The 23985-nt window shown below is 41.7% G+C and overlaps 1 protein-coding gene across 8 annotated transcripts in view; it reads left to right on the forward strand.

Moving 5' to 3' along the window:
• Positions 1–23985, forward strand: part of DRC8 (dynein regulatory complex subunit 8) — a 168130-nt gene that overhangs the window by 34180 nt on the left and 109965 nt on the right. For 6 of the 8 annotated variants that reach the window (XM_037986096.2, XM_073011908.1, XM_037986092.2 and 3 more), the window contains exon 2: positions 17215–17299. In XM_037986096.2, the coding sequence (XP_037842024.1) occupies positions 17215–17299 (85 nt within the window). The remainder of the gene's footprint in view (positions 1–17214; positions 17300–23985) is intronic. The other 2 variants (XM_037986095.2, XM_037986094.2) reach the window with 1 other exon arrangement.

Below are 23985 nucleotides of genomic sequence, written 5' to 3' on the forward strand. Positions count from 1 at the left end.
CTAATGCCATGGCACTCGGACAGTGGTTAATGTGCCACTGCTCCTACATTCTTGCTGTCATTTCTCCTGCCATTCCCGGAAGTAATTTCTCTACATTTTTATATTACCTCCTTAGGATTCAAAATCTTGCACAAGAACATCTGATTGGCTGAGTATAGGGCACATGCCTAATCCTTTGCCACCAGGGAGCTAGGAGAGGAAAGATCTGCCTTCTTTGGCTTACTTAGTGAGAAAATAGACACTTTTCTGCCAATATTATACACAATAAGATTCCTTCAAAAGACAACAAATGTTTGGATCCTGGGTCCAAAAAAAAAAACCAAAAAAAAAAAAAACCAAAAAAAAAGAAAAGGAGAGGAGGAAGGGAAGGAGAAGCATAGAAGGAGGAGAAAAAGGAAAAACGAGAAAGTGGAGGAGGAGGTGGCAATATTGACAAATGTCTATTTTAACCCACTACTAGCTTGGGAATGAGGTGAAGTCTGCCTTTAAGCCTCCTGAAAAAAAAAAAAAAAGCCTCCTGATCCACCTTTACCTTCCAAATTCTCAGTAGATGATCTTGCTTCTTATTTCAAAAATGGGACCGTTAGGCCTGGAATCCCTTAACTTGTTGCCTCTATCTTTAAACATACCTAATCAACACTGTCTTTTCCTATCTCCCTTTAGTTGTCTTAGTAGGAGAGCTCTTCCCTCTCTTGTTCAAGGCTAGTTTTTCCATTTATATTCATGATGTCCTCCACACTTGTCTTCTCCAGGACCCTCATCATTCATTCAGCCTGCCTTCTTAGTTAAGATTATTTATTAATATTCCTTTTTTTTTTAATCATTGCTGAATGCAGGAGATATAAAGATGAATTTGATATAGCTTTGAAGAATTTATTATTTAGTGGGGAAAAGACAGACACAAATAATTGCCATGTAGTAATTTAATCATGATCATAATTATAGTGGTCCCTTCCTTTATCCATGGGGAATACCATGCCAAGACCCCCAGCGGATGTCTGAAACTATGGACAGTACTGAACCGTATGTATACCATGGTTTTTCCTATACATACATACCCATGATAAAGTTGGTTTGTTCATTTGTTTGTTTTTTGAGGCAGCGTCTTGCTCTGTCACCCAGGCTGGAGTGCAGTGGTGCAATCTTGGATCTCAGCTCACTGCAACCTCCGCCTCCCGTATTCAAGCAATTCTCCTCCCTCAGCCTCCTGAGTAGCTGGGACTACAGGCATGTGCCACCACACTCAGCTAATTTTTGTATTTTTAGTAGAGATGGGGTTTCACCATGTAGGCCAGGCTGATCTTGAACTCTTGACCTCAGGTGATGCACCTGCCTCAGCCTCCCAGGGTGTTGGGATTACAAGTGTGAGCCACCATGCCCAGCCAATAAAGTTTAATTTGTAAATTAGGCACAGCAAGAGCTGAATAGTAATAACCAGTGATAAAAGAGATTAGTTATGACAGTATACTGTAATAAAAGTTATGTGACTGGTCTCTCTCTCTCTCTCAAAATATCTTGTACTATACTCACCCTTCCTGTGATGAAGAAGGGATGGAGTGGAATGACATGAGATTTCATCATACTGCTCAACTGCATGCAACTTAAAACTTAAGAATTGTTTATTTCTGGAATTTTCCATGTAATATTTTTGGACCACGGTTGACCGTGCTAACTGAAACTGTGGAAAGTGAAACTGTGGACAAGGGGAGACTACTGCATTTGTGTAATTTGTTTGATACGTGATTTTCTATTAGAATGTGTCTTCAGTGGCCAGGCCCAGTGGCTCAAGCCTGTAATCCCAGCACTTTGGGAGGTCGAGGTGGGCAGATCCTGAGGTCAGGAGACTGAGACTATCCTGGCTAACACGGTGAAACCCCGTCTGTACTAAAAATACAAAAAAAATTAGCCGAGCGTGATTGTGGGCGCCTGTAGTCCAAGCTACTCCGGAGGCTGCGGCAGGAGAATGGCGTGAACCCAGGAGGCAGAGCTTGCTGTGACCACAGATTGCGCCACTGCACTCCAGCCTGGGCCACAGAGTGAGACTCCGTCTCAAAAAAAAAGAAAAAAAGGATGTGTCTTCAGTGTCTAGTCCTAGTCGATGCTCAGTAAATATTATTGAATGAATGAAGAGGGCTGAGCACGGGGTACTGTGGAATCACAGAGGACAGGCGCTTGGCCCTCCCCTAGGAGGGAAGGAAGACTGGGATGATGTTAGTGGAGGCTTGGCGGAGGAGAGTGCAGCAGCCTGCGGGGGAAAAGAAGGACGGGAGAGTACCAGGCAGAGAGAGGCATGAACGAAAGTTGAGAATGATGAGGAGGTGGAGATGGTTTGAACAGTTGGGTGTTAAATAGAGTTGTTAACAGTTAACATCTATTGAGTTTACATACATACATAGTATGTTTATGTATGTATGTTAAGTATTTTATATGTATTTTCTCATTTAATACTTAGAGTATTCTTTTATTAAGGTGTTATTCCCACTTTAGAAAAGAAAAATACCTGCAATAGTTAGGGAAAATAGTTAACTTTCTCAAGGCCATTTAGCCTGTAAAGGATCGAGGAGGGATTTGTTTTGGGGTCTTTCTGGATGCAAAACCTGTTGCTCAGCCGGGCGCGGTGGCTCACGCCTGTAATCCCAGCACTTTGGGAGGCTGAGGCAGGCGGATCACAAGGTCAGGAGATCGAGACCACAGTGAAACCCCGTCTCTACTAAAAAAAAATACAAAAAAAATTAGCCGGGCGAGGTGGCGGCGCCTGTAGTCCCAGCTACTCGGGAGGCTGAGGCGGAGAATGGCGTGAACCCGGGAGGCGGAGCTTGCAGTGAGCCAAGATCGCGCCACTGCACTCCAGCCTGGGCGACAGCGTGAGACTCTGTCTCAAAAAAAAAAAAAAAAAACCTGTTGCTCTTTATAAATGCCATGTTATACTAATATAGAGTGGTTCCCAAACTTGGCGGCTCATCAGAGTCCCCTGAGGACCTTTGTAAAAATACAGATTCCTGGCCGGGCCCGGTGGCTGAAGCCTGTAATCCCAGCACTTTGGGAGGCTGAGACGGGCGGATCACGAGGTCAGGAGATCGAGACCATCCTGGCTAACACAGTGAAACCCCATCTCTACTAAAAAAAATACAAAAAAATAGCCGGGCGAGGTGGCGGGCGCCTGTAGTCCCAGCTACTCGGGAGGCTGAGGCAGGAGAATGGCGTGAACCCGGGAGGCGGAGCTTGCAGTGAGCTGAGATCCGGCCACTGCACTCCAGCCTGGGCGACAGCGCGAGACTCCCTCTCAAAAAAAAAAAAAAAAAAAAAAAACAGATTCCTGGCCATACCCCAGACCTGTTGAGTCAGAGTTTCCAGGGGCAGAGCTTGTAGGTCTATATTTTGGGGGTGGTTCACACTTAACGGGCCTGGTGCCGGTTCCCTCACCCTGGGGAGTTATTGCAGGTGGTGTCGAGAACAAGGCAGGAGTAGCTGACTAGCCAGGGAGGTTTTCCTTTGTCGTGTTCCGGATCCTTGACTTGACCCTGTAGACGATGGCGCACCACAGCTGCAGAGTGTAATCAGATACGCATGTTATGCCCACCACTTTAGCAACAGTGTGAAGGATGAAGTTGAAAGCACAGGTTACAGGCAATAAGAACTTACGTCTTTAGACTGCTGTCTTGACTGATTTCGTCCTTTTTGCTCACATTCTCAAGTTTTCTAAAATTTTTTTTTCTCTTAGTTCTGCCAACCTTTCAATCTCTCTTCCCGAGCTAATTTCTTGAAAGAAATAGTTATACTCAATGTCAGGTTTCAGTCAGTTCAAGAAATATTCCTTACTGACTGACTCTTCTTTGAGGTCATCTTTCATTAATAAATATTTGTTGAATGCTATTTGAAAGCATGGTCCTTTCTCAGATTTTGCTTTGAAATGAAACCAGGGATCATTTATTTTTTCATTACGTGATCACTCATATAACCATTTTTATTGATCACCAAGTACTCTTTATGTGTCTCCTTTATGCTAGGGCCTGGGGATACAACAGTGATGAGATGAGGCCTCTGACTTTACTGATGGAACATCTAATGGAAGGTGGAAGAAGAGACCATCACACAATTACGGTGTTATGGGGAACATAGGGTACAGTGCATTCATACCTCCTCCCCATCGCTGTGTCAATCCCTTAACCATCTCTCCACCGCCAGCCTTGCTTCCTTCCAGTAGAGTTATTCATTGATTATACATCTAGCCAGATACTCCCTACTCTATAAATCTTCATTTGATAGCTATTGTCCTTAAGATAAAATCCAAACTCCTTCAATGTGTCTTATTAAAAAAACTTGAGCTTATCCCCACCTTGTGTTCTCTCATTCTGTTTCATTATAGGGAAGTTAAGGAGCAAGAATTAGAACTTTTCCTCATGTTTCTTTAGTTTCTTTTCTTTCTTTCCAACACGTTCTTGCTCTGTTGCCCAAGCTGAAGTACAGTGGTGTGACCTTGGCTCACTGCAGCTTTGATTTCCCAGGCTCATGCCATCCTCCTGCCTCAGCTTCCTGAGTAGCTGGGACTACAGGTGCACACCACCACACCCAGCTAATTTTTGTATTTTTTGTAGAGATGGGGTTTTGCCATGTTGCTCAGGCCTTAGTTTCTTTTCTGAAAGTTTTTTTTTTTTTTTTTTTTTAGTATTTTGAATTATTTTTGAGTAAGAGAAAAAAAATAAACCTTGTTAATGCAAAGAGTAATCACTTAAAAAGCACACCTAAGAATTAGTATCTCAAATTGTTGTGTAGCCGCCACCACCATCTAACTTCAGAACCTTTTCGTCACCCCAAACTAAAGCTCTGTGCCCACTGATCAGTAACTTCACATTTCCCCCTCCTCCCAGTTCCTGGAGACTACTGTTCTGCTTTCTGCCTCAATGAGTTTGAGCATTCTAGGTACTTCAGATAGGTGGAGTCATACAATAATTTGTCTTGTGTCTGACTTATTTCACTCAGTATAATGTCTTCAAGGTTCATCTACCCTTTAAGAATGTGTCAGAACTTCCTTTTCAAGGCTAAGTAATATACCATTGTATATATATGCCATATTTTGTTTATCCGTCTGTTGATGGACATTTGGGCTGTTTCCACCTTCTGTCTATTGTAAAGAATGCTACTGTGGACACTGGTGTGTAAGTATCTGTTCAAGTCCCCACTTACAATACTTTTAGTTATTTACCCAGAAGTGGAATTGCTAGATCGTATGGTAATTTGATGTGTAACTTTATGAGGAACTACTCCACTGGTGTCCAAAGAAGATACTATTATTATCACCATGTGGCAAGTGGGGAGACTTGAGCATAGAGAGGTTAAGGAACTTGCCCAAGGTCTCACAGCTAGTACATGGAAAAGCCAATGGTGGCTGGCTCCAGGTCAGTGCTCTTAACCAGCAATGTATGCATACTTACTGGTCTCTTTTGTAATCTCTGTTATAATCAGTCTTATCAACAATGTCACATTATGTTTTCCTATTTGGGGAAGATTGACATCATTTGGAGGGTTTTTGTTGTTGTTGTTGTTGTTGTTGTTTGAGACAGGGTTTTGCTCTGTTGAGCAGGCTAGGGTGCAGTGGTGGAACTATTGGCTTACTGCAGCCTTTACCTCCTGGGCCCAAGTGTCCTTCTACCTCAGCCTCCCGAGTGGCTGGGACTACAGGCATGTGCCACCATGCCCAGCTAAATTTAAATTTTAGAATTTTAACTTTTTTGTAGAGACAGAATCTCACTATGTTGCCCAGGCTGGTCTTAAACTCCTGGCCTCAAGCAGTCCTCCCCGCTCAGCCTCCCAAAGTGCTGGGATTACAGGTGTGAGCTACCGCCTCTTTTGTTTTGTTTTTAGAGGCAGGATCTCCCTGTGTTGTCAGGCTAGACTTGAACTCCTGGGCCCAAGCTATTAGCTTCCTGAGTAGCCAGGACTATAGGTGTGTGCCATGGTGCCCAGCTTTGGATTGATTTTTTTTTTTTACATGACAAAATTGTCATAATTCTTAATCTTAAATTTTTTTAGAATAGTTCTAGATAAATATACAGGAAACTCTAGGAATTTGTTTTCTACAAAAAAAAAAAAAATGAACAGCAAAAGTACACTGACACAGTGTGTCAGTAACGAATAGCCTGACTCAAAGTACTCTCATTACAAAACTTAGAATTATACTCTTTTTTTTTTTTTTTTTAAAAGATGGTGTGTTACCCAGTCTCAAACTCTTGGGCTCAAGTGATCTTCCCAACTCAGCCTCCTGACTAGCAGGGACTGTAGGCATATGCACCACCACACTCAGCGAATTATACATTCTAAAAGGATATTTTGTATATTGGCCATTTCTCTAACATTCCCAAAACTGCATGCTTTTGGTATCTATGCTATAAACTTAGACCAAAGTAGCCTTAGAAATACAGTAGAGGCTCCCCTTAATGTGTGTGCCCGATTAATATAAAATAGACATTTCCTTTCTAAAGCATGCTGATTCTAAAGGCACGCAGAATAGCTTTTGCCATTCATTAAGTATGATGTTGGTTGTGAGTTTTTCATAAGTACCTTTTATCGTAATGAGGAAGTTCCCTTCTATTCCTAGTTTTCTTTTAAACAATATTCTTAAGTATTTTTTAATTGACACACAATAATTGTACATATTTATGGAGCATAGTGTGACATTTTGATACGTGCACATAATGTGCTATGATCAAATCACTATTCCTAGTTTTCTGAGTGTTTTTATAATGAAGAGATGTTATGTATTGTCAAATACTTTTTCTGTGTCTATTGAGATGACACGTGGTTTTTGCCCCCTCTTCATTCTATTAATGTGGTGTATTATGTTGATTGGTTTTCATACATTGCATTCTTGGGAGAAATCCCATTTGGTCATGGTGTATAATCCCCCATAAGGTGGCTGGATATGTTTTGCAAGTGTTTTGTTGAGGATTGTGCATTTATATTTATAATGGATGTTGGTTTGTAGTTTTCTTCTTATGTCTCAGTTTTGTTTTGTTTTTATCATGTTAATACTGGCCTTACAGAATGAGTTGGGCAGTGTTTTCATCTCTTCAATTTTTGGGAAGATTTTGTGAAGGACTGGTAGATTGGTATTAATTTTTTTTTTTTTCTCTTAGAGCCTCACTCTGTCGCCCAGGCTGGAGTGCAGTGGTGTGATCTCGGCTCACTGTAACCTCTGCCTCCTGAGTTAAAGTTATTCTCATGCCTCAGCCTCCTGAGTAGCTGGGATTACAGGCACATGCCACTACGCTTGGCTAATGTTTGGTAGAGATGGGATTTTAACGTGTTGGTTAGGCTGGCCTTGAACTCCTGGCCTCAAGTGATCTGCCTGCTTCGGCCTCCCAAAGTGCTGGGATTACAGGCGTGAGCCACTGGTGCCTGGCCTTATTGAGCTTTTAGTAGGTTACAGGGCCTATCAGAGTTATTCTCAAGGTGTTTACATTATGGGAAGGGAGACAAATAAGTAAACTGCTAATTATAATATGGTTTGATAGACTGTTATGATAGAGATAGCATGTACGCTACATGATTACATAGGAGGGTACTTAACAAAAAAAGAGGAGAAGGGAAGCCTTCAGAAGGTCATTTACTCTTAAACGTGAGTAACGAATGGGAGATAGCCAGGAAGTAGGAGAACAATTTTCCAGGCAGGAGTGTCTGTCACAAAGGAGGAGAGCAATATTTCAGGCAGAAGTGTCCGTCACAAAGGCAGAGGGAAAAAGCATTATCACTGGGACACTACAGAGATTTCCTGCCTAGGGCATTTGTGTGGAAAAGTGTTAAGAGATCACATTTTTGAGACAGGTAGGAGCCTAGTTCATAAAGGGCTTTGTGCGCCTGGTTGAGGAGTCTGAATGTTAGTTTGAAAGGCCTTGCGAACTGTTGGAGGATTTTAAACCAGAGGGTCAAATGACTGAATCTGCCTTTTAGAAAGATCATCCTAGCAAAATGTGGATTATGGTTTGATGGTGGAATGGGAAGTGAGAGAAAGGAGACTAAAGGCAAAAAGGCAGGAAGTGACTACATTAATTTAGCTGGAAGTGATAAGTGTCTATGTATGTATGTATGTATGTATGTATGTATGTATATATGAAACAGAGTCTCGCTCTGTCTCCCAGCCTGGAGTGCAATGGTGTGATCTCCGCTTACTGCAACATCCGCCTCCCATGTTCAAGTGATTCTCCTGCCTCAACCTCCCAAGTAGCTGGGATTATAGGCACATGCCACCATGCCCGGCTAATTTTTTGTATTTTTAGTAGAGGTGGGGTTTTATCATGTTGGCCAGGCTGGTTTCGAACTCCTGACCTCAAGTGATCCACCCACCTAGGCCTCCCAAAGTGCTGGGATTACAGGCGTGTGAGTGTCTAATCGTAAGCAATGACAATGGAAATGGAAGGGAAAGAACAGAGTTCAGAAGGGTTTATAAGTAAATGGCTGGGTGCACTGGCTTACGTCTCAAAAACAAACAACAAAAAACCCCAGAAGGGTTGAAAGGTGTTGATGATCAAATAGAATTAGGAAGATGAATTTGTTAGAATGAGAACTTTGGAGGACTGTGATCAGGGAATCAGTAGAAGACAGCAGTGAGAAGGAATGATAGATTATGTGTCCTCAAGGGGTGAACCTTAATAGAGTAGTAGTTTTTAATACGAAGTTGAAACAAGGATGCTCTCAGACAAGTCCATGATGTGGGCCATTCTGTTTGATACTATACAGCCCGGTCTCTTCAACAAGCTAATTTCACATGTGTGGGGAGGGGTGGGGAAGGATGCAGGACTGTTTTAGTTTCAAAGAGAACAAAATAGTATGTGACAGCCAAACACAGCACATAATCTTTGATTGGGTTTTAGTATGAAAAAAATACCTACGAGACATTAGGGACAGATGGAGACATTTGAATATGGAATAGATATTAGATGATCTTAGTGAATTTTTGTTAATTTTTAAAGATATCATAATAGCATTGGGATTATGCAGGAGAATGTCTTTATTTTTAGGAGATATGCTGAAGTATTTCGGGATGAATTATTCTGATGTCTGCAGTTGACTTACAGACAGACTTGGAAGGAGGAATCAAAAAATGGCAAAATATTAACAATAGTTTAGATGGTGGGTATATAGTTGTTTGTAATACTAAGCTTTCAACTTTTCTGTATGTTTAAACATTTCCTTCATTAGAGAAGCTGGCAAAAAATAGGGCAGATGAGGAGTATGGGGCTGTGAGCAGCAATGGGGAGCTCTATATTGCTAACCTTCCTCAAGTCCCTGAGATAGGGAAGCCATGGGAGAATGAGCAACCAGTTCTCAAAGGGACTCCAAGATGGGTAATGACTTTAGAGTAGTGCTTCTCAGCTTTTATCACTTTAAAACCTAAACATTGGCCAGACTCAGTGGCTCATGTGTGTAATCCCAGGACTTTGAGAGGCCAACGTGGGAGGATCGCTTGAGGCCATGAGTTCAAAACCAGCCTGGTCAACACAGAGTGACCTTGTCTCTACAAATAAAAACAAAAATTAAACAAAATTAGCCAGGCACGGTGGTCTGTGCCTGTAGTTCCAGCTACTCAGGTGGCTGAGGCGGGAGGATTGCTTGAGCCTGGGAGTTTGATGCTGCAGTGAGCCATGGTCTCGCCACAGCGCTTCAGCCTGGGTAACAGAGCACAACTCTGTCTCAAAAACAAACACACACAAACCCTGAGCGTGGAAAACAATATTTGTGGCACACTGGGGTAAAACTAGATGAGCTTTGGGACTCTATATGAGGCTTGATTATTAAACAAATCATTATGTTAAAAAATATTTAAGAAAATAAAACAGTATTAGGAAATTTTAAAATGATGACTCTATTTTAAAAGTTCCAAATGTATTTAAAATGTTAAAGGTGGAACTTGAGCTTGCTTCCCAAAATGTTACTTTTTAATATCAAACTTTTTGCTTGAAATAGTTGTATTCAATTCCTGATTTTAAAAAATCTTTAATATGAGCTCCTCACTTTTTGATCATTTACTACCAATGAGAAACTGTTCATGCAGAAATGTAAAAGCGTTTTTCCCAACCATTAAAAAAATCAAAACTGAACTATGAACTAGGCTCCTACTGTGATTTCTTAATACGGTCTTACACTTTTTTTTTTTTTTTATTTTTGAGACAGAGTCTTGCTCTGTCACCTGGGCTAGAGGGCAATGGCACCATCTCAGCTCACTGCAACCTCCACCTCCCGAGTTCAAGCGATTCTCCTGCCTCAGCCTCCCGAGTGGCTGGGACTACAGGCACATACCATCACGCCCGGCTAATTTTTGTATTTTTGGTAGAGACAGGGGTTTCACCATGTTGGTCAGGGCCTCCCAAAGTGCTAGGATTACAGGTGTGAGCCACTGTGCCCAGCCGGATTATGCTTTTTTCACAGTGCCTTTGTGACTGGCACTCCTGCCTGGAATATTTCAAACCAGTTGAAATTATATCATCTAAAAACTTTTCCTTTAATTAACCAATATAACTTAGAAAATTTTCTAATAATCCAAGTGATTTTTAAATCCGGTTGAACTATCTCATATCGATTATTTCAAAGTAATGAAGATTTAATTTATATATGATGCATGTGTTTTTTGTTTGTTTGTTTTTGAGACGGAGTCTCTCTCTGTTGCCCAGGCTGGAGTGCAGTTGGCTCGATCTTGGCTCACTGCAACCTCTGCCTCCCAGGCTCAAGTGATTCTCCTGCCTCAGCCTCCTAAGTAACCGAAACTACAGGCGTGCGCCACCACGTCCAGCTAATTTTGGTATTTTTAATAGAGATGGGGTTTCACCATGTTGGCCAGGCTGCTGTCACACTTCTGACCTCAAGTGATCCGGCCACCTCGGCCTCCCAAAGTGCTGGGATTACAAGCATGAGCCACTGCGCCCAGCCTCTCATGCATGTGTTTTTAGGGCCACACATCAAGCTTGGCTGCTACTAAAAGGACATATCAGTTGCGGAGGCAGGGAGGTAGCCCATAGGATGTGAAGATAAAGATCTGGGACTGCTTCCTAGAGCATGAGCCCTGTCAGTTTGAAGAAGTTGCAGTGCACACTGGAATGAACACTATGCTCTTTGGGCACCTGGAACATCAGTGTCTCCAGGAGCTCTCTGATGGGTGATGGTGCATTCTGCATCTGGCCTCTGAAGGAGAGGACCACGTGATATGGCAGTGTGGAGCAGTGGGTGCCTGATGGCATTTGTTGTCTTGCTGCTCTGCAGACCAGGGGGCCTGCCGTCAGATCCTGTCCTGCCCTGGTCCCCCTGTGGGAAGCTCTGGAATAGACTGCTTTCTGGGGCCCGACTTCATCTGGCCACACTGAGAGATGAGAGATAAGAGGTTCAGTATTTTGGGGTGCCCCTTTAATCCATCTACTTTACAGGCTGAATATCCCTTTTTCAAAATGCTTGGGACCACAAGTATTTTGGATTTCTAATTTTTTTTGGATTTTGAAATCTTTGCATATACATACATAATGAGATATCTTGGGAAAGGGATTCAAGTCTAAACACAAAACTCATTTATGTTTCATGTAAACCCTATGGACATAGCCTGAAGGTAATTTTATGCAGTATTTTAAATAATGTGTAGATGAAACAAGGTTTCTATACATAGAACCATCAGAAAGCAAAACTATCACTATGTCAGCCACCCCTGAGGACAAGCTGGCTGTTTGGCATCAGCATCATTCCTGACCCTAACTTGATAGGAATTGATGTTGACAAGCAATCATCTTCTTACACTTACTCACACAGAAGTACTTAGCAGTAAAAAATACGAAGTACCATTCACGAAGTGAAAAAATAGTGTGTTCAAGGCAATGAAGCAGCACAGTAGCATCACCACAATACCTGTGTCAGCTGTTAGCAACAGCAAACGCCGGACTTTCAGTCTCTGCCTGCAATGCTGTGTTTTGGTTAGAAGGTTACTGTATACTGTACAGGTTGAGTGATCCTTATCTGAAATGCCTGGGACCTCAAAATGTTTTGGGTTTTGGAGCATTTTGGATTTAGGATTTTCAGATTAGGGATGGTTAACTTGTATTGCAATGTCCAGTGGGTGAGGATTCCTGAATTAGGGTAGTCCTAGATTTCAGTTAAGGCATTAATTATTCCTGATAGATGATAGTTCGAAAAAAGAGGCTCAATGATCAAGTGACTTTGGAACATGCTGTGTTGAACGAAGTTAAGTTTCATGATTGTAGAACATTCCAAAGACTTCAATATACTAATACACACTATAAATGACCATAGAAAACCACATATAAATATTATATATAAACCATAATATTCAGAGTTTTGCAGACATTTTTGATCACTGAAGCCCTTTATTGAGAAGCTCTGGCCAGACACAGTGGCTCATGCCTATAATCCCAGCACTTTGGGAGACTGAGGGAAGTGGATCACGAGGTCAGGAGTTCAAGAGAAGCACCTTGAGGAATGAGTATTAAACAGATCACAGTTTAGAAAATATATTGATAAGAGGTTATTAAAAATTCGTGCCTTGAAGGCTGTAAGTGCACTTTAATCAGAGTCCCAGAGTGTTTTGTTCACATGTTTTTAATTATTGGAATGCACACTTTTAAAAATATGCAAATAAAAAGGTTGAAAACTAAAAAATAAAGTTAGTGCCTGTTCTTTAGAGATGGAAGGATAAAATTATAAATGATAAGTTGTACCTATTTCAAAACAAAGGTCAACATTATACTTATTGGTAAAAGACTAGTGTTCCAAATTATTAAATAATAATAATGTTTTTATAAAATGGATTATTATCACTTTATGCATTTATGTTGCTTTGGTAGTGCTGGCTAGTGCTATAAGTCATGACAGAGAAATAAGATACCATAAGAAGATAATAAAAAAAGTATTATTAGAAAATATAAAATAATCAACGGAAAGATTTTAATTAATACATTTTTTCAGGAAATAGATATATAGTCAATAGCAAAAATTCAATTTTTCACCTCAAACACTTGAAATTACAGGGTTCTAAAAATATTTCATCACAATATCTACAAAAAAAATACTCAGGCATCATCTTGGAGGATTGTGTGTGGCTTACATGACGAACCTCAAGATATGTAATATTTAATTTAGCCATCTATAAAGGGATATATATATCTAAATATACATCTCTTAGATGTGAAAACTAAATATTCTAAAATGTTAATTCTCAATGTATAGCTGATTGCAATAGCAATAAACCTTTCAATGGTATTTCATTTGGAATTTCTAAATTGTATGTGGATTTCTGTATTTCCTTTGGAATAATAAGTTGGTATTGATGAACATTCCTAAAAAGAGGCTAATAGAGTGGCATTAAATAAAACACTATGGTAATGGCACAAGACTAGAAATACAAATCAGAATAGAATCAGTAGAATGGACAATTGATAGAATTAATTTCAATCACATAAAAGATGATAATACATGATGAAGTGCAAGGAAAGGAATCAAGCACTTGGTAAATAGGAAAAGCTAACCTTTCACTTTGAATCACATCAAAATAAACCAGATGAAGTATTCAGTGTGTTGTCCAGTGTCAAAAATAAAAACAAAAAACAAAAAAACCACAGTAAATCTATCTGTAAATTGTTGAAGAAAATCGAATTAAGTACTTGCTGGACCTCTAGAAAAAGGACGATTTTTCTTTCTGTCCCTTTTGGGCCTTTCACAGGATAAGTTTCTAAACTTTAAAGTATGAGAAGAAATCTCAACAGATGTGACTACCTAAAAATAAAGGATAATGTACTTTTAAAATGACCTTAAATTTAAAAACCAAACATCAGCTTTGTGCAGTGACAGCATCGTAACCAGAGAGATTTTCCCAAGATCCTTTTATGGCTCATAAGAACCTTGCTAGTTCAACTGTGTTCAACTCGTTGAATTTCAACGAGATAAGACAAATATACAGAGATGAATTGGGCAGGATTCTTCAATAAAGAATTGATTATTGATTATAATAATGAAAAATCAGAAACAACCTAAACATCCACAATTGGGGGTTGATTAAATACATTTTGATAAAGCTCTATAATGGAATATTAAGCAGTCGCTAAAAATAATAAGGTAATGAATATTTATTGAGAATGAAAGGTCCAATTTATTGCTGAGTGAGAAATTAGATTAGAGAACAACATTAAAAGTAGTTAACTCTGGACCGGGCACGGAGGCTCACACCTGTAATCCAGCACTTTTGGAGGCTGAGGCAGGTGGATCATTTGAGGTCAGGAGTTTGAGACCAGTCTGGCCAGTATGGTGAAACCCCATCTCTACTAAAAATACAAAAGTTAGCTCGGTGGTAGTGGTGCGCACCTGTAGTCCCAGCTACTCCAGAGGCTGAGGCAGGAGAATCGCTTGAGCCTGGGAGGTGGAGGTTGTGGTGAGTCGAGATCATGCCACTGCACTCCAGCCTGGGCAACATGGCAAGACTCCATCTCAAAAAGAAAAAGAAAAAAAGAAGAGAGTAGTTAACTCTGGGTAGAATTTGAAGTGATTTTAACTTAAACTTTCATCTGTGTCTCTTTTTTTTTTCTCCAGTAATTGTGTATGATTTTGATCATCAGAAAGGAAATGGAGCTGTTTTCATTTTAGAAAAACAAGTGCAAACAACTGACCTCGAAAATTGTTTGCAGTGACTTCGACATAGGGTTAAGTCTTTATTATTCAAACAGCTCATGCTAATTGTTAAGAAATAATCAAAGACCCCCGTAGGGTTGAGCAGAGAACATGAATAGACAGTTCATAACATAGAAAACAGAGATGGTAAACAAACACATGGATCATTATTGAGATTCACTTGTAATCAAAGCAGTGTAAATTTAAATAATGAGGTAACATTCTTTGTTGTTAAATTAGCAAAAGTTCATTGCTGTGTTATTTATAATAAAGAAAAAATAATATCAATAAATTGTGGTATATTCTTTTGGTTCTGTTAAAAATGGAAGGTTGTGTAAATTATGTTGTAACCTGGAAAAATATAACATTTAGGTGAAGTAATTAAGGAGTTAAGATTTTATACTAGAAGTACCAACAGGTGGGATGGGGTGGAGTAAGGTGAGGCGAGGTGGGGTGGGGTGGAGTGAGGTGGGGTGGGGTGGAGTGGGGTAGAATGAGGTAGAGTGAGGTGGGGGTGGGGTGGAGTGAGGTGGGGTAGGGCGGAGTGGGGTAGAATGAGGTAGAGTGAGGTGGGGGTGGGGTGGAGTGAGGTGGGGGTGGGGTGGAGTGAGGTGGGGTGGGGTGGAGTGAGGTGGGGTGGGGTGGCACAATTTTAAGACTTAATTACATTATTTTCCTTTATTCTTTCACTCAGCCAAACACCTTCGAGTTGTCCTTGACCCTTTTCTTTCTATGTCAGCAAATCTTGCTGGCTCTGCTCTTTAGAATATATACAGAATCGGCCGGGTGCGGCGGCTCACGCCTGTAATCCTGACACTTCGGGAGGCTGAGGCGGGTGGATCATGAGGTCAGGAGATCAAGACCATCCTGGCTAACATGGTGAAACCCCGTCTCTACTAAAAATACAAAAAATTAGCCGGGCGTGGTGGTATGCACCTGTAGGCCCAGCTACTCAGGAGGCTGAGGCAAGAGAATTGCTTGAACCCAGGAGGCGGAGCTTGCAGTGAGCCGAGATTGAGCCACTGCACTTCAACCTGGGCAACAGAGAGAGACTCCATCTCAAAAAAAAAAAAAAAAAAAAAAAAGAATATATCCATAATCCTGACATGTCTCACCACCTTCACTGCTACCATTCTGGCCCACGTCTCTCACCTGGAGGTCTGCGGTGGCCTCCTGCCTGGTCTCTCTGCTTCCACCCTTGTTGTAATGGCCAGAGTGATGATCAGCAGACCACATCACTTTGCTGCCCGGAAAAACCCTTCAGCGGCTTCACATCTCATTCAGAGTAAAAGCCAAAATCCTTAAATCAGCCTACAGGGCCTTTTTTTTTCTTTAAAGATGGAGTTTTGCTCTTGTTGCCCAGGCTGGAGTGCAATGGCACAATCTCGGCTCACTGCAACCTCCGCCTCCCAGATCCAAGCAATTCTCCTGCCTCAGCCTCCGGAGTAGCTGGGATGACAGTTATGCACCACCACCCCCGGCTAATTTTGTATTTTTAGTAGAGATGGGGTTTCACCCTGTTGGCCAGGCTGGTCTCGACCTCCTGACCTCAGGTGATCCATCTGCCTCGGCCTCCCAAAGTGCTGGGAATACAGGTGTGAGCCACTGCGCCTGGCCAAGGCCTCTTGACAATCTATTCCTCACCTTCAGACTCATACCTTTCTGATCTTATTTCTTACTCTTTTGCACTTACTGTTCTCTCTGCCTGAAAACTCTGCAGTTGTTCATAAGGCTGGCTCCTTCCCTCCTTCAGGTGTCTGCCCAGGTGTCACCTTACCGCAGAGGTAGGCCTGTCTCAGACCTCCGTATCAACCCGTTCTCCCCACCCACGCCCCACCCAGCAGCATCCCTCATGTCCCCACCCTGTTTATTCCTTCCTCCATTTTCCACACCATTTGCCTTACTATGTATTTTATCAAATATTACGAGCTTATATATCTTTCCCAATAAAAGCAGCTCTATAGAGGCAGGGATTTTTTTTTCTATTTTGTTCCTTGCTATAACCTTACCACATAGTAAGTACTAGGTAACTATTTATTGAATATATATATGAGTGTTTCATATATGTAAGTCATAATCCAAAACTAGTTTGAAAGCTCTTTGAGAAAATGTCATGTTGGTTTTTATGCCTTTCTTCCCGCAACTCTGCAAGCATAGAATAAGGCAAGGTAGGCAGGGAACACTACGGGTAAGCAAACAGTATCTGTTGTGTTGGATTCACTGTGCCTCTCAGGCGAGGACTCTACCCAGAGGTGATAGAAATATTCTATCACCGTGATTGGAGTGGTTCCATGAGTATGTGCGTATGTAAACACTTAATTAAGCTGTGTACTTAAGATCAGTGCACCTTTACCATATGTGTATTATGCCTCAGAAAAAATGTTTACAAACACAATATATCCTTTGACATCTCCAGAGGAAGTTAAACATGCTAAATGATACATAAAGATAAGGAAAGAGTTCTTCATATGCTTGCTTATTAAGATTGCTAGTCTGGTTATTAGAATTTTTGTTTTCAATTCAAAGCTAAAGTAAAATAATTTTTATTTACTTTGTCTTTTGCAGAGATAATAGTAGCAGAATTTCACAAAAAAATCAAGGAAGCATTTGAAGTGTTTGACCATGAGTCGAATAATACAGTGGATGTGAGGTTTGGAAATATTTTTTTTTGTTACACTTCTAAATTACTGATACAAGTCATAAGATACAAGAGAGCTATTTTCTCTTCTTTTTACACTGTACTTTGGATTTATTATGCTGTTTTAAGTATTTATTTTCCATGCTCTGTAAAAGGTCTTTGCTAGCTATTGCTTTGATAAGTACTGTTTCTTATTCTTCATACTCTGGTAGAAAGAATATACTGTATTCTCATTGCCTGTTCCAACCTATAAATTGTAAACTCTGTGAGTGAGATGAACTGTATTTCAGTTTTAGTGCTTGGTGCATATCTGGCACTCAGGAAGTAGTCGAGTGAAGGAACGCCATTTGCTTTGTAAAACACATAAAGATGTATTATAAGGCCACGAATAGGATATTGCAAGGAAACGTTAATAATGCCTATGTGATGGCACACTCCCTCCGTAAAATAGCAAAAAGAACCCAAACAGAAGAACATGAAACGACAAGAGAAGACATGAATACTGGTGGGTGTGAAATGGAGGACACAGCTTGAGTCTGAAACAAAACAAACAAAAAACTCCTTAAAAGACAGAAGAGATTACAAACGCTAATAAGAATTGTAGGGTCTGTGCCACACACATCAAAGAAAGGCAGTGAAGCTGGGTGCGGTGGCTCACACCTGTAATCCCAGTACTTTGGGAGGTCAAGGTGGGCAGATCACCTGAGGTCAGGAGTTCAAGACCAGCCTGAACAACATGATGAAACTCCATCTCTACTAAAAATACAAAAATTAGCCAGGCATGGTGGCGGGCGCCTGTAATCCCAGCTACTTTGGAGGCCGAGGCGGAAGAATCACTTGTACCTGGGAGGCAGAGGTTGCAGTGAGCCAAGATCACACCACTGCACTCTAGCCTGAGCGATAGAGTGAGACTGTCTCCAAAAAAAAAAAAAAAAAAAGGCAATGAAACCATTCTTTCAGGAGGCCAGGCTAAATGAGGGTTATTTGATGAGATTGCAATCTCAAGACCAGAACCTAGTAAAGAGGCCAGCACAGCAGTGGGAAGTGGTTTGAAAATGGTTCTGGAAAGGAACTGTTTGAGGCTTATAAACCAGTGCCATCAGAGGTGCAGCACCACACAGCTCTGGTGGCTTTGGTCACATTGCACTCTGTGGGAATGACACTGTGGAATACCAGGCCTTCCTGTGGGTACCCCAGTAGGAAATGAGTGGGTGGGGTGCTAGTGGTGGTGGTAGGGTTGGGGAGGGGGTGTAGCAGGCAGCCCTGGCCTGCAATTTGAATAACTAAGCACATGAATGACAAGTGCCTTGACCTCAAACCTCTCCTTGAAGGGTTCTCCTGGGGGCAAGGGACAGAGGTATTGTTAGAGAAGTCAGGGAAAGTATGGCGTTATGAGAGGGAGGGAAAGAGAGAAAAGAAACCAGCATTTGCTTAAGGCTTGCCATCTAACACACTACCTGTAGTTGAGTGCTAGAGACCTCATGTGGATTACCTCATTTTAATCTTTTTATTTGTGGGTTAAGGGTTGGCATCTCCAGTTTCTGGAGACAAGGAGAAGGTAAATAGTTTGCTCCATGTCACACCAGGGTTTTTCTAACTCCGAGTCTCTTGCTATGCTACATGACCCACACTCCCACCCCTACCTACCCTTTAAAGACATCGGGGCTTCTCTTCTGCATTCAGGCTTCCTGACAGTAGCCGTGAAAAGAACATCTCTGGATCCTGAGAGCAACGCGGCCAGGCCTTTTATGGTAAAAGGGCCAATTCAGTAAAAGTAAACATGTTTATGGGCTGAATCTTTTTTCCACTGAAAGTTAAAATAACTTTACCGAGGCCCTGAGGGAAAGTAGATGTTCTTACAACTTAAAGGGTTTGCTTTATTAGTTAAAGGTGGTTACTACGAACATTGTTACTGTTTTTAGCATTAAAATACTGATGCTGAGTGTATTTGAGGAGGGACAACATGGATGAATGTAGCTTCCTGATCATTATGCCTGTGTTAACTTGTATAGCACTTTAAAGTTTATAATGAATGTTCTTATGCTGCTGCTATCATTACCATCCACTCTTTTTTAAAAATTTGTTTAAAGATAGGGTCTTACTCTGTCCTCCAGGCTGGATTACAGTGGCTTGATCATAACTCAGTGTGTGTGACCTTGAACTCCTGAAGTGATCCTCCTGCCTCAGCCTCCCAAGCAGCTAGGACTATAGGCACTCGCTACCACGCCCAGCTAATTATTATTTCTTGTAGTGACAGGGGTGTTGCTACGTTGCCCAGGCTGGTCTTGAACTCCTAGCCTCAAGTGATAGACCCTCCTCAGCCTCCCAAAGTGTTAGTATTACAGGTGTGAGCCACTGCACTTGGCCACTGTTTATAAATTGGAAACTAAGCTTTGGGAGGCTGAGGCAGGTGGATCACCTGAGGTCAGGAATTTGAGACCAGCTTGCCCAACATGGTGAAACCTCGTCTCTCCTAAAAATAAAAAAAGTAAAAAAAAAAAAAAATTAGCTGGGTGTGGTGGTGGGCGCCTGTAGTCCCAGCTGCTTGGGAGGCTGAGGCTTTAGAATCTCTTGAACCTGGGGGTTGGAGATTGCAGTGAGCTGAGATTGCATCACTGCGCTCCAGTCTGGGCAACAGAGGGAGGCGAGACTCCATCTCAACAAAGCAAACAAACAAAAAAGAAAATGTAAGGATGGAGAAGCCAAAAGACTTGCCCAAGATCACACAATAGGTTAGCAACAAAGTTGGAACTCAAGTTCGCTTCTTCTTTGGGGCAGCGCTTTCCAGTTTGTGCACCCCCCGGGGGGGCTCTGAGAATGCAGGGTGAGTGAGGTCTGGCCCTGCCTTTCCCAGCATGTTTTCTCGGTTTGTAAAAGCGGTTGATCTATCGAGAATGTATTTCGGCTGATTAAAGTGAAGGTCTAAATAGACTTTTTTTTTTTTTTCAAATTACTCACCAGTTTATTCCACTTACTTCTGGGATTGTTAGGCCTTCTTTATAATATGCAACATTTTATAGAAGGGGTCTAATTTGGCGCATATCTTATGTGCTGTACCACTTTACCTTCAATGCTCTATTAACTGTTGTCAGTTTATAAAATGATTTAGTGTCTGATAGTTTAATATCCTTCTTTTTAAACATTTTAATTAAGGATTGAAGGCAGTATTCTGTGTAAGAATTGAGGAAAGTACATAAAAAAAAATGAAATCCTGTCATTTGTGGCTACCTGAGTGAGCCTGGAGACATTATGTTAACCAAAATAAATCAGGCACGGAAAGAGAAATGCTGCATGATCTAGCTCCTATGTGGGAGCTAAAAACAAACAAACAAACAAACAAAAAAACTGAGTTCCTGGAAGTAGAGAGTAGAGCTGTGTGTCAGAGGAGAGGAAAGACGGGGAGGAGGAACTGGGGAGGCTGGTTAATGGATGCAGAATTACAGCTGGATTGGTGGAAGGAGTTCTATTGAGAATTACAGCTGGATTGGTAGAAGGAGTTCTATTGTTCTGCCGCAGTAGAGGGTGACTGGTTAACTCTCATTTATTTTCCAAAAATACGAGAGAGGATTTTGAATGTTCACAAGGAAATGATCAATGTTTTAGGTGGTGGAGATGCCAGTTACCCTGATTTGATCATTACACATTGTATAAAGCATTGACGTATCACTCTGTATATCTCAGAAATCTGTACAATTATTATTTGTCAACTAAAAATAAAAGGGAAAAAGCAAGGATTGAGTGGTGTAAAGAAGTGTTTTCCAGGCCGGGTGCAGTACCTCACGCCTATAATCCCAGCACTTTGGGAGGCCAAAGTAAGGGAGGAGACCACCTCTCATATCGTCTTATGCCCAGTTTCTGCCTCCAAAGAAAGAAGTAGTAAAAACTAAAAGGCAGAAATGAAATCCACAGGCAGACAGCCCGGCGCCTCACCCTGGGCCTGGTAGTTAAAGATCGACCCCTGACCTAGTCGGTTCTGTTATCTATAGATTACAGACATCGTATATAAATACACTGTGAAAATCCCTATCTTGTTTTATTCCGATCTAATTACCGGTGCACGCAGCCCCCAGTCACGTACCCCCTGCTTGCTCAATCAATCACGACCCTCTCACACGCACCCCCTGAGAGTTGTGAGCCCTTAAAAGGACAGGAATTGCCCACTTGGAGAGTTTGGCTCTTGAGACAGGAGTCTTACCGATGCCCCTGGCCAAATAAACCCCTTCCTTCTTTAACTCGATGTCTGAGGAGTTTTGTGTGCCGCCCATCCTGCTACAGAAGCAGGTGGATCACCGGAGGTCAGGAGTTTGAGACCAGCCTGGCCAACATGGTGAAACCCCATCTCTACTAAAAATACACAGATTAGCCAGGCATGGTGGCGTGTACTTGTAATTCCAGCTACCAGGGAGGCTGAGGCAGAAGAATCACTTGAACCCAGAAGGCAGAGGTTGCGGTGAGCCAAGATCGCACCATTGCACTCCAGCCTGGGTGACAGAGTGAGACTCCGTCTTAAAAAAAAAAGAAAGAAAGAAGTGTCTTTGAACGGAGGGAGAGATATATAATGACGCAGTGGGGGCAGGACAGAGAGAGCCGTTCCTGGAGAGCGCCCCAGGCACTGGCTGTGCCTCCCCTAGCTGCTTTATCCCTCAGGTGGAGGTTTGGTGTTACTTCCTGTGTAGGGCTGATCTAGGCCCCCTTGAGAGGTCTAGGTCTTAGAGTTTTGTGGTGGCTACTCTCCCTTTCCCTTATCTCTGCTTTGCACAAATTGGAATATTTAATATGAAATTTTATCGCATCAGATAAAGGGAAAGTCTGGTATTGCAAATGCTGGGCAGCCACCAGCCCACTGTCAAAACCTTTATGAGCTGGGCCCCTACTACTGCCCTTCCGCCTCTGGGGGCCAGTCCTGAGGTCTGGAATCGGACTTCCTGGCTTCCCGTCCCAGCTCCGTGACTGCGAGGCATTTCGTTCTTCTCTGTGCCTCCTTGTACATTTGCCTCAGAGGTTTCATAGTACAAGTAAGTAGTTCTCAGAGTGCTCCCAAGACCCTTTCAGGGGACTGTGAAGTCAGAACTATTTTCATAATAAATTTAAGAGAATATTTGTTCTTTTCATTCTCACTTTTTCCACGAGTATATACTGTTTTTTTCTTTTCTTTTTCTTTTTCTTTTTTTTTAAAGACAGTCTCTCTGTCACGCAGCGCGCAGGCTGGAGTGCAGTGGCGCGATCTCGGCTCGCTGCAACCTCCGCCTCCTGGGTTCACGCCATTCGCCTGCCTCAGCCTCCCAAGTAGCTGCAATTACAGGCACCTACTGTATTTTTGTATTTTTTTTTTGTCACCATGCCTGGCTAATTTTTGTATTTTTGTATTTTTTTTTTTTAGTAGAGATGGGGTTTCACCATGTTGGCCAGGCTGGTCGTGAACTCCTGGCCTCAGGTAATCCACCCACCTTGGCCTCCCAAAGTGCTGGGATTACAGGCGTGAGCCACTGCGTCTGGCCTCGCATTGTAGTTTCTCAAAGGCTACATGACATGCAGTTTTGCAGCAGATTGAACGCAGAACTAGATATGAGAATACAGCTGTCCCCTGTGAAGCCAGGCGTTACATATTTACATTGAACTTATGTAAAACATGCCATTCTTCTCAATATACTTTTTGTTTGGGAAAATATAGTTTAAAAAAATAGAAATTATTTATGTAAACATATGAGTTGATTTATGATTTCTAAATGAATTAATACATATTTTTAAAATGTAAGGTTTAATTTCTAATATGATAATAAATATAGATCCATATAACTCACACAAACATAAACGCTTTGAGTGCCCTGCTTTTGATAGTTTGTAAAAGGAGTTCTCAGACCAAAAAGTTTGAGAACCACTCTTCTGAGTGGACATTTTTAAAGCTCTTAGAACAATATTAGCTTGGGATTTAAAGCTAAGAACAGTATTAGCTATTATAATTTTTCTACTTTATATACATATAGTTTGTATTATTATTTTGAGATGGAGTCTCAGTGTCTGGCTCAAGCTGGAGTGTAGTGGCCCGATCTCAGCTCATTGTAACCTCTGCCTCCTAGGTTCAAGCGATTCTTCTGCCTCAGTCTCCCAAGTAGCTGGGATTACAGGTGCCCGCCACTGCGCCCATCTAATTTTTGTATTTTTGGTAGAGACAGGGTCTCGCTATGTTGCCCAGGCTGGTCTTGAACTCCTGGCCTTAAGTCATCTGCCTGCCTCAGCCTCCCAAAGTGCTGGAATTACAGACGTGAGCCACAGTGCCCAGCCCCATTTTATGTTTTTAAAGTAAATAACTCAGATTTGTTTTGCCTCTGTTTAATCTGGATGAGCAATGTTATGTTATATGTAACAAAACTCTCATAAAAACTTTAAAATACATATTTTATTTTAGAGACAAGCTCTGTTTGTGTTGCCCAGGCTGGCCTTGAAATCCTGAGCTCAAGCCATCCTCCTGTCTCAGCCTCCCGAGCAGCTGGGACTATAAGCACGTACCACACCTGGCTAGAACGTTTTACTTATTCCTATATGTTCCATATTGATCTCTTAAGATCTAAAGCATTTTATTTTCCTTTTTCATTTCCTTGTTACATAGTTTTTGGAAGCTAGCTCCTTGAAAAACACTGGGCAGGTTTTCAATATCACTAATTAGGGATACTCTGATTTTGCCTTATATAAAACACAGA

Source organism: Chlorocebus sabaeus, chromosome 25 (genome assembly GCF_047675955.1).
Source record: "Chlorocebus sabaeus isolate Y175 chromosome 25, mChlSab1.0.hap1, whole genome shotgun sequence".
Lineage (NCBI taxonomy): Eukaryota > Metazoa > Chordata > Mammalia > Primates > Cercopithecidae > Chlorocebus > Chlorocebus sabaeus.